The 10,227-nt window shown below is 36.6% G+C and overlaps 3 protein-coding genes across 3 annotated transcripts; 2 read left to right on the top strand and 1 right to left on the bottom strand.

Annotated features, from left to right (window-relative positions):
• Positions 1-1,255: 1,255 nt before the first annotated feature.
• On the top strand, positions 1,256-2,994 carry LOC106305950 (polygalacturonase QRT3-like). Its single transcript, XM_013742385.1, has 3 exons — positions 1,256-1,537; positions 1,632-1,859; positions 1,983-2,994. Exons 1-3 carry the CDS (start codon positions 1,349-1,351, stop codon positions 2,976-2,978), a joined length of 1,413 nt encoding a protein of 470 aa, XP_013597839.1. The 5' UTR covers positions 1,256-1,348; the 3' UTR covers positions 2,979-2,994.
• Positions 2,944-4,021, bottom strand: LOC106306026 (glycine-rich RNA-binding protein 4, mitochondrial-like). The gene is made up of 4 exons (XM_013742480.1): positions 3,815-4,021; positions 3,525-3,593; positions 3,284-3,390; positions 2,944-3,205 (listed from the first exon to the last, which is right to left on the bottom strand). Exons 1-4 carry the CDS (start codon positions 3,948-3,950, stop codon positions 3,059-3,061), a joined length of 459 nt encoding a protein of 152 aa, XP_013597934.1. The 5' UTR covers positions 3,951-4,021; the 3' UTR covers positions 2,944-3,058.
• A 175-nt stretch (positions 4,022-4,196) lies between these two features.
• LOC106305957 (multiple organellar RNA editing factor 1, mitochondrial-like) lies at positions 4,197-7,686 on the top strand. Its single transcript, XM_013742397.1, has 5 exons — positions 4,197-4,629; positions 6,396-6,493; positions 6,568-6,633; positions 6,727-7,328; positions 7,412-7,686. Exons 1-5 carry the CDS (start codon positions 4,256-4,258, stop codon positions 7,424-7,426), a joined length of 1,155 nt encoding a protein of 384 aa, XP_013597851.1. The 5' UTR covers positions 4,197-4,255; the 3' UTR covers positions 7,427-7,686.
• The last annotated feature ends 2,541 nt before the right edge of the window (positions 7,687-10,227 follow it).

The raw sequence follows: 10,227 nt of genomic DNA, 5'->3' as shown, positions 1-10,227 counted from the left end.
ATTTCCTTAAAATTATATTAAATTTTACATATTTTAATTAGAATATTTTTAATATCTTTATCTTTTTATTTGAAATGCAACTTAATATTTTTTTAAAAAGTATAACAAAATATTAAAAAAAATATTTTTAGAATTTGTTTGAAAAATATGAAAATTACATTTTAAATTAAAATTATCCTAAAATATGATAAGTTTTGATGTAAACGAAAACTCAAATTATGTCAAAAATAATTATATTCAATGATAATAACAATTTAAATTGATTATTTTTTAAAAAATACATTTACAAAAATATTGTTTGAAAGAAAATTCATTTCTCTTTCAAATATAAAATGAAAATATTATAATTAAATAATAAAAAATATGAATAAAAATCATAAATTTAGCAAATGACAACTGAGTTATATTATGCCAAAATTTTATTTCTAACAATTTAGCAAATGACAAATGAGTTATGAGCAAATAATACCATATAATTTTTAAAAACATAGTCATTCTTAAATATTTTTTGAATAAATAAATATTTTTTAATTTAATCAACTGAAAATAATATCCGTACAATTATGTGAGTCAAATTCTAGTTTTATTGATGCATGTTATATATTAGTGATGTATGGTTTAGGTAACATTTTAATGATGCACGTTTTTTAAGATCTCCATTATTAAAATTATGCACGTAAGAATAACTCATGAATATTTTTTGTTGATTAAGTGACATTATGTCCAAATTTATTTAAGGATATTTCATTAAGGTAACTGAAAAAGACAAAATTCATTTAAGCATATTTCATTAATGTAACTGAAAAGACAAGTAATAAATTAGGCAGTTTTATTAGTTTTAAGATATTTCATAAATGCAACTGAAAAAGACAAGAAAAAAAAATAGGGAGTTTAATTAATGAAGTAAGAACATTTTCAAATGGGTACTTCTCTTTTAATAATATAGATGCTGTAGAAATTAGGAGAACATGAGAGATGCATAATAGATGATAAAACATAAATTAAGAAAGCAAATTATATGATTAAAAACTCACAAAATCACTTTGATATCAGCCAGTCATCTCCAACTCTTAAACTTTATGAACTTCAGCTGCTACCAACAACATGCTTTGATCTTTTTCGAGTCTTTTGCATTTCCTTATGAATAAAGCAAAAACACCTAGAAGCTTTATGTTTAATAAATTGGAATTAGAGTCGGTTCATTGGAATAATAAAGCAAAAAATAAACAACAGAAACAATGACCTTTAAACACACGCTCATATCAACCTCTGCATCTTCTTATAAATCAGTCCTATTTTCTCTCTTTCTCTCTGTCGTCCAGAAGAAGGCAAACATCAAGAGAACCAGATGAGACACTCTTGCTTTGTTTGCTTGTTACTGTTTCTCATCACGGTTTCAGTTCAGTTAGATGAGACAATATCCTTAAGAAGAGACATGACAAAGCTTCTTGAAATCCAAGACAAGATCCAAGAAAGATTAGCAGTCGCTCCCACTGTCCCACCAGTGTCTTCCCCTTCATCTCCATTTCCCAAAATGGTAAGCATCTCCCCACATTTCAGTATGTACGTGCACAGATATATGCATGCACGTGTGTGTAATTTGTGAGCGTGTGGGGTTTGGTTTGGTGCAGGTAGGCAGAGTTATATACCCAATTAGCTACGGAGCTGACCCAACAGGTGGACAAGACAGCAGTGACGCAATACTTGAAGCTTTAAACGATGCTTTTCAGTTGCACATTGAGCTTCACATGCTGCCACGTGTCACTGATCTAGGTGGCATTGTTATTGATCTCCAAGGTGGCAGTTACAAGATCGGAAAACCTCTCCGGTTCCCTTCCTCCGGTGGTGGAAACCTCCTGGTTAATTAGTCCTTTTAGAATCTTTGCTTATAGAACTTTCATAAAAAGTTTAAATATTTTTTATTTTATTTTATTACTATTAAGTTTAAGTCTTTACTTATGTTTTCGAGTGTAATAATCCAGGTAAAAGGAGGGACCTTCCGAGCATCAGAAGTGTTTCCCGGTGATCGTCATTTGGTAGAACTCGTGGCATCAAGCTCCGAGCAGAAAGACCAGAACTCAGGGATCTTCTTTGAGGATGTGACCTTCAAAGACGTTCTTTTCGACTCGAGCTTCAGAGGTGGGGGTCTCGCGGTAGTAAACTCAGCTCGTATCCGTATCAGAGACTGCTACTTCCTCCACTTCACAACGCACGGGATCAAAGTCCAGGGAGGTCACGAGACATACATCTCAAACACCTTCTTGGGACAACATTCAACCGTAGGCGGAGACAGACAAGAAAGACAGTTCTCCGGGACAGGTATCGATATCTCTAGTACAGATAACGCCATAACCGACGTAGTAATCTTCTCTGCCGGGATCGGTATCTTGCTGAACGGCCAGGCGAATATGGTCACGGGCGTGCATTGCTACAACAAAGCTACATGGTTTGGCGGGATAGGGATTCTAGTGAAGTCTCATTTAACGAGGATAGACAACTGTTACCTTGACTACACAGGTATAGTCATCGAAGATCCTGTTCACGTTCACGTCACAAACGCTCTCTTCTTGGGAGATGCGAACATCGCGTTGAGATCGGTGCATGGGAAGAAGATTCACGGTGTGAACATCGTTAACAACATGTTTAGCGGCGATCCAAAACACAACTTCCCGATTGTTAAGCTAGAAGGAGAGTTTCGTGAGGTTGAGCAAGTTGTGATTGATCAGAACAATGTGGAAGGGATGACGCTGAAATCAACGACAGGGAAGGCGAAGGTTTCAGGTAATGGGACGAGATGGGTCGCTGATTTTGGTCCGGTTTTGGTTTTCCCTAACCGGATAAACCATTACCAGCATTCGCTTTTCGCGCAGTCCGGAGAGATACCTGCGAGTTCTGTGACTAATGTTTCCAACAATGTGGTGGTTGTAGAAACTGATAGAGATGTGATTGGAACCGTGTCGGTGATTGTTTATCAGTAGTGAAAAACAACATGTGTCCATATTTGATCATTGTTTTCTATGCAAATCCAGACACAGTTTACTGAACTCGGTCCTAACAATTAATACCAGCAATCAGCGACCTCGTTACTAGCTGATTCTTCTGGCACTTGGAGCTTCTCAGGGGGACCAGAAGTCCTCGGCTGTTGTTGGAAGTCACGCTTCCCTGGCTTCGCAATGTCTATATAAATCATCCTCCCATTGTACATCTAAAACATGAAAGAAACATTTTTGGTTAATTAAAAAATGTAAACTTGCTTAAATCCAATTAAGGTTAAGCTTATTACCCTACGGTCCATGGTCTCTATGGCTAGAAAGGCATCGTCCTGAGACATGTATTGAATAAAGGCATAACCTTTTGATCTCTTCATTGACTCATCTTTGACAAGCTTAACTGTTTTTGAAAGACAAAGACACAAGAGCAAAGTTATATCAATTAACCAACAGTTTATATAGTTGATCTTATTCTTAAACCCAATGTTGGATTTGAGACCAGCGAGAAACAGAGGAAATAATGCAAACACACACCTTCAGCTATCTCTCCAAAAGCTGAAAACTCCTTTTGCAGAAAGTCTTCACTTGTGGAAAACGGTAAGTCTGCAGATTATAAAGCAAATAAACATCAGAAAATACAGAGAAATCACCAAATTGAACTTCAATTTCACGATGATTGTTACAGCAGAAGAACAGAGTTGTAAAACTTCCAGAAACTATCACATGTTACAGCCACAATCCTGACTCAGAATACTCCATTAACCATTAAAACATAATCAAATCGTCAGAGAGAAGCTAGATAGGGTAAAAGGCAGAAACTTTACTTCTGACCATGATTTTGCTGGCGAGAGGGTAATTAGATAGCGAAGCTTGGATCCTCGGAAGTCTTGGTTTTTTGTAGCTTGGTAGAGAAGTTGATGAAGCCACAAAGGAAGGGAAAGCGAGCGTCGCCGACCACATGGTTTCACGGCTGCCGGAGAGAGAGAGAGAGACAGAGAGGAGAAACAGTTGTGAAGAAACCGTCTTTCAAAAACGACAGCGTTAGTTAGCTCCTTAGCTTCGCGGATTAAAGCCCATTAAGACCTTAGTTATTGGCCCAATAATGTTTCTGTAACTGATAAACTTTAGAGCTCAATTTAAAACAAATTGAAAATATAAGGGCCACTAAAGGCAATTACTATTTATTCACTTACTGTAAAACCTCACACAAAAACCCTAATTTCGTCAACTCTCCAGAAAATTCCGAAGAGAACTCTCCAGCAGCGATGGCTATGTATTCTCACCGTCTCCGACGAGCCTTACTCACCACCACTTCATGTCTCAACCGATCAATCACACTTTCTCCGTCGTCTTCTTCCGTTGCTCCATCCTCCGTCACCCTCTCTGTGTCCACGGTGCTACAGAGATCCGTGTTAGGGCGTTTCACAGAAGTGTCTCGAGCTCCGATGAGGCTGTTCTCGACGAGGCAGTACAAGCTTTACAAAGAAGGCGATGAGATCACGGAGAACACTGTGCTGTTCGAAGGATGTGATTACAATCACTGGCTCATCACCATGGATTTCCCCAAGGACAATCCTTTGTCTCCCGAGGAAATGGTCTCTACCTACGAGAAGACTTGCGCCGCAGGGCTTGGTATCAGGTTCGTGTTGGAATTACATTTAATTAGATTTGTCTCTGTAGAAGAAACTTAGACAAGAGTTTGATACATTTGTCTGAACCTTAGACGGAAGTGAGATACTTTGGTCTGAAAGCTTTGCTTCAGTTTTGTTGTGTATGGAATAACATTCGATGGGTTTGTCTGCTGTTTGTGAGATACGTACGAGTTTTGTTTAAACTGATGCTTTAGTTAGAAACTAAGACAAGAGTTGAGATACATTGGTCTGAAGCTTTGCTTCTGTTTTGTATTTTTTTTTTTTTGGCGTTTTATTGTCTTTTTTTTAAGATTTATGGCAAATGGACAATGTACTTGTTTTTCTATTCCGTTTTGGCAATTTTTTCTTTCTTTAACTTGTTTTTTTTTTCTTTTAAAGAATTTCCTAATGTACATTTCGTTAACTCATACAGAGGGACGACGGTGAACTGCCTTACTATTGTTCGATGGCTCAGGCCAATGGTAAAAAAAACATTTATTCTTGATTCTTTTTTTTTTTGAACACAAAACATTTATTCTTGATTCTGATATCGTATTATGGTTTTTGTTTCTAACATTACATTAAGAAAAAGTTTTCTAAGCATAGGCCATATGCATATCTATTTTTTTTTTTTTTTGGTAACTCTGGTATCTGGGCAGTCACATTCCCAACTATTCCCCCGTAGGGGGTCCAGAACCCCAACGGAAGGGATGTTAAATCCGCTGTGGCCGGGGCTCGAAGTCGTGATGGCGGGCACCTCAGCCGAAGTTTCTTTACCACCAGACCACGAGGCCCGGTTATGCATATCTATCTTTATCAGGCCATAGGATATATGACTAAGAACAAAGACTGGCCACAACTACAAAACAAGAAGACGAATCCAAATAATTAAGGTACATTACATTACTTCAATCTTTATCTAAGCATAGGCCATATGCATATCTATCTTTATCAGGCTCTGATGACCTGTTTTATGACAACTATGAAATACTATTTGCAACCACGGCTGACCGTAATAGTAAAGTTTGATCTTGTAATTTGCAAGCTGAAAAAAAAACAGAGAATAAATATGGTGTATTTGATTCTTGCAGGGAATAAGCTAAGCTTTGTGAAGGCATTGTAGAATTATCTTTCACCTTTTGGACTTATTATACCTTTTGTTTACAATTGATGTGTTTCTTTCATATCTTTTGACAAAAAAGAAGCTATTGAGGATTTTGGGAAGCTTTAGGGTTCTATATATATAGGCGCGCTTCCACGTGGATAATTTCAAAAGTTAAGTAATAGAAATATTATAATTTCCTAAATTAATATGGAATAATATATATGTAGATAAACATTAGTTTTATATTTTGGTTGATCTTCTCAGATTTTTCTAGATTTGTCTCGATATTTTTTGAAACTTTTATTATTTTATTATTTTCTATAGTTTTGATATGGTAGTCTCCTTGATCTTCCTATAGAATAGGAAATCGAATTCTAATTATTATCTCAAATTCAAAATGGTGAAGCCTTTGAGCAATTGGAGTCATGCATGTATGGGTATGAGTATCATGAATGATTGTAAAACTTTAAATTTATTATTTTCTCAGCTGGAAATAGGAGAAATTATGTCATTATGCTATTTTTTTCTTTTAAACTAAGCTTTTGTGTGCATGCATACGTCTTTGGTCTCTTGGTTCTTTGTATCTTGTTCTTTTTTTTTTTTTTTTTTTTTTTTTTTGGGTTTTTTTTTTTTTTTTTTTTTTTTTGGGTGTTTGCGGTTGATTTACAGCTTGGAAGAGGCCAAAAAGAAGATCTACGCTTGTAGCACAACAACTTACCAAGGGTTTCAAGCGATTATGACTGAAGAAGAATCAGAGAAATTCAAGGGTATATTTTTTTATGTGACTTTATTTTTGAAGAAACTGTGAATAGAATTCTCACTTGTTCGATGTTGCGAACAGATCTACCCGGAGTGGTGTTTATATTGCCAGATTCCTACATCGATCCCGCGAACAAAGAGTATGGAGGTGAGTTTTGGTTTTTGATTCATCATACATAGAAACTGACTCTAGGAACTGTGTAAATAACTATTCTGTTTACTCGTTTTTTATTTATTTCAGGAGATAAGTATGAGAACGGAGTGATCACACACAGGCCACCACCATTTCAGCCTAACAGAAGACAACCCCGTGATAAGTTCAATCAAAGACCTGACCGTCAAGGCGGTCCTCAAAACTTCCAAAGAAACCCTCAGTATGGTCAGCAACCGCCAATGCAAGGTGGTGGTGGAGGGGGATATGGTGGTCCTCAGCAGAGCTATGGTCCTCCAGGACAAGCTCCTCCTCCACCGTTTCAGGGAGGTTACAACCAAGGCCCTCCGAGATCTCCACCACCTCCGTATCAGGGTGGTTACAATCAAGGCCAGGGATCTCCCGTGCCTCCTTACCAAGGACCACCAGGTGGTTACGGACAAGGCGGACCTGGGAACTTTAACCAAGGGCCACAAGGAGGTTACAACCAAGGAGGGCCTAGGAATTACGGTCCACAGGGGGGTGGAAACTATGGTCCTGCACCGGGAGCTGGAGCTCCCAATCCTGGATTTGGTCAGGGATATGGTGGACCTGGACAAGAGCAGAATCAGACATTTCCACAGGGAGATCAGAGGAATGTAGCTGGAGACTGGAATAACAATACTCCAGCAGGCCAACCGGGACCTGATCAAGTAAGTGCTTGACCGTAAATAAATCTTGCTTTTTTTTCATTTCCCACATAGTTGTTACTGAGGTGGTCATTGTGTTTCAACAGGGAAGAAGATACTAAGACAGAGAGACATGATGGATGCTTGCTGCTGTGAAATGAGCTGAATAAGGAGAGAGAAGTATCGAAAGCCCTTTTATTTAAGTATTAGAGTACATAGTTTGTTAGTCATCCTCTTTCTACTTTATTAGAACAAGAATCATCTCCTTTTTCTTCGTAAGTTGAGCTTGTTAAACGTTGTTTGGTGCATCTGTTGACTTCTTGAAACACTTTTGCAAAACGTTGTTTTCCAATTACATGTTACTCGAGATTTTTGCTATTTTTGTGCTGAGTTTATATATTTTGACCAAAGATCAGATGCAATCTCTAATGAGTCAATTCGGATGGAAGTGGAGAATTTTTGTAAACACTTACGTGGAGATAACGTTTCTAATAATGCTATAACTGTCAGTTTACTTGTTCCTTCTTGACTGGTGGCAGTTTTGATAATACCTAAGTAGGAGACTCATTTCACCGAAGTGCTTCTTCACCCATTTCCTGTGCTTGATGTCGGAGTAAACTATATACTACTTTGTCTGTTCTGTTGTCCCACCATTTATCAACCAAGTCCTTCCATGATTCTTCTCCTACACCGTCTCAGGCCGGATTTTGGTTTAAGATGAACAAATGGCGGCACATGTCACCTCTTTCTTTATTTAGATTCATATGAACATGGAAAACGATGGGGACTTTACCTTTTCAGTTGTTTCACTCCTATGGCTTTAGGGGCAAAAACATTAAACTCCAGCCCTTCAAGTTCCGGCAAACCCCGATCAGGAGCCTCACTGAGCCACGGCGAGAGACTACTGTCCTTTTTTAAAAATCAGGATGCCTTGGTTTTACTTAAGCGGGAAAAACGAAGTCCAAAACTAATAGAGAAAGCACATACCATGAAAGTGCACTGAAACACATGGGCCATTCACCAATCCATTGGCTTTAATTTTTGCGGCCATTGTTTAGGATTTTCAATGAGGCGATTTTAGTTAAAATTAAGATTGTGTACCAAAACCTGTTGTGAGACCCACCTTATATATGGTTTATTACAATGGTTATGTGGAGATTTATTCACTCAAATTCATGGGAATAATCGACATAATACTTATTTTTGTTCACACGTAATAAAGCTGTTCATGTGTTTCAAACATTTCCATATAATGATATCTTTAACGAGGAGTGGTTTAAGGCTCACATGGACTGAGCATCAATCTTACTTGGAGGAGGAGAATTTATAAAAAGCTTTCAGAAACATGAATAAAATCGCATTTATTATTATACCAATATGCGGTTTTAGCTATGCATCTCCGTTTCATCCGCTTCGGTCCGACGTGTTTATTTATCTTCTTTACATTATCAATCTATCTATCTATCTTCTTTACATTTTTACCAGAAAAAAAAATGTTTATTTACCTTTCTTATCCACTTGTCAGTTTAGGTTTACTAACACCGTCATTAATCCCAGTCTTTTAACTGGGATTATTAACTTTGGATAAGAGACCATTCTTAACTTTTCTTAGATTTTAATTAAAAAAAGTTAAAAATCGTCTCTTAAATAAAAAATATAAAAATCGTCTCTTAACCGAAAATTATAAAAAAAAAATTAAAAAAATATAAAAAAATCAAATCAGCTAAAAGACCGTGGTTAATCATGCTGTAACATTGTATTAGTCTAGTTAGTTATAACATTTTGTTACTTGGTAAAGAGTTTTTGTTAGCACTAGCTAGTAAACTAAAACTGCTTAATTATAAACACGACATATATTTTATACTTTACGGTTCATTGATGAGAGCATTATTCATTCTTAGACTTCCCCTTCTCTATCATCTGCTTTCGTTATCGAACCAGCTAGGTTTATCGAGAAAATAATAATAGCTAAACTCCATGCACGTAAAACACGTACAAATATTAATTTGATTTATCTCGGCCATTTCACACTTGATCACATATAAAAACAAACATGTCATCTTTCACGCTATAACCTCAACTTTCAACAATTATAAATTACAATAATGTTATGAAAATAAAGGGAAAGTCTATATATTTATTAAACAATAAGGAACCATTTATATAGAGAATTACATAAGTATTAAACTCTAATACAATATGTGGTAGGAAATACAAAGACATAAGAATATGGGTCTTCGAATATGGGCTTCCACCAGACCTTGGTTTATAACACTCCCCCTTGGAAGACCATCTCCGAAGTGGTTTGTAATATACTTTGGATGTTGCCTCATTAAAACCTTATCAGGAAAACCCAATGGGATAAAACCATGGTGAAGGAAAAAGAGTACAACACGTATTACTCCCCCTGTTGAGTACATCTCTGGATGTCAGTAACGCCTTAGTAATTAGATCCACCAAATCCTCGCTTGAGTGAACTTGGACGGACAAACAACATGTATCATCAAAATAATTTACCCTTCTTCGGATAGGTTAGTATCAAATGGACCCAAGTCTTTAGTTCCTTGTAGATAACAAAAATATGTATAATCCCGTTCAAGTGCCTTTAGGTCGATCATGAGCTATATCTAGCTAATAGATTACGGCAAATTATTTATCTAGCCTTGTATTGCTCGTCAAATCCGTCAAAACTTTATGGCACTTAGACATGGCATTTCGGAACCAAAAATCTCCTCATTTTCTTCATTAGGGCCGAAATTATCTTTTCTAAACTGAGGAACCTTATAATTATGGGACTTGTCAATTCGTAAGCTTAGTCCATATCAAACTTCTTGAGCATGTTATCTATGTATGTCATTTGATGCATAAGGTTTCAAGGTGCTCAATGTATAATCCAATATATAATCTTGTTTTCCCAAAACCT

This window comes from Brassica oleracea, chromosome C1, assembly GCF_000695525.1.
Source record: "Brassica oleracea var. oleracea cultivar TO1000 chromosome C1, BOL, whole genome shotgun sequence".
Taxonomy (NCBI): Eukaryota; Viridiplantae; Streptophyta; class Magnoliopsida; order Brassicales; family Brassicaceae; genus Brassica; species Brassica oleracea.
Note: the sequence above shows the minus strand (reverse complement) of the source record. Positions and strands in the feature narration are given on the sequence as shown.

Coding starts and splice junctions, on each gene's coding strand:
- LOC106306026 (XM_013742480.1), bottom strand. CDS start 3,950: ATGTGGTCGGCGACGCTCGCTTTCCCTTCCTTTGTGGCTTCATCAACT. Junction 3,391..3,524: donor TTTTGGAGAGATAGCTGAAG/GTGTGTGTTTGC, acceptor TTTCAAAAACAG/TTAAGCTTGTCAAAGATGAG. Junction 3,206..3,283: donor TAGAGACCATGGACCGTAGG/GTAATAAGCTTA, acceptor TTCATGTTTTAG/ATGTACAATGGGAGGATGAT.
- LOC106305957 (XM_013742397.1), top strand. CDS start 4,256: ATGGCTATGTATTCTCACCGTCTCCGACGAGCCTTACTCACCACCACT. Junction 4,630..6,395: donor GCCGCAGGGCTTGGTATCAG/GTTCGTGTTGGA, acceptor GTTGATTTACAG/CTTGGAAGAGGCCAAAAAGA. Junction 6,494..6,567: donor AGAATCAGAGAAATTCAAGG/GTATATTTTTTT, acceptor TGTTGCGAACAG/ATCTACCCGGAGTGGTGTTT.
- LOC106305950 (XM_013742385.1), top strand. CDS start 1,349: ATGAGACACTCTTGCTTTGTTTGCTTGTTACTGTTTCTCATCACGGTT. Junction 1,538..1,631: donor CATCTCCATTTCCCAAAATG/GTAAGCATCTCC, acceptor GGTTTGGTGCAG/GTAGGCAGAGTTATATACCC. Junction 1,860..1,982: donor CCGGTGGTGGAAACCTCCTG/GTTAATTAGTCC, acceptor GTAATAATCCAG/GTAAAAGGAGGGACCTTCCG.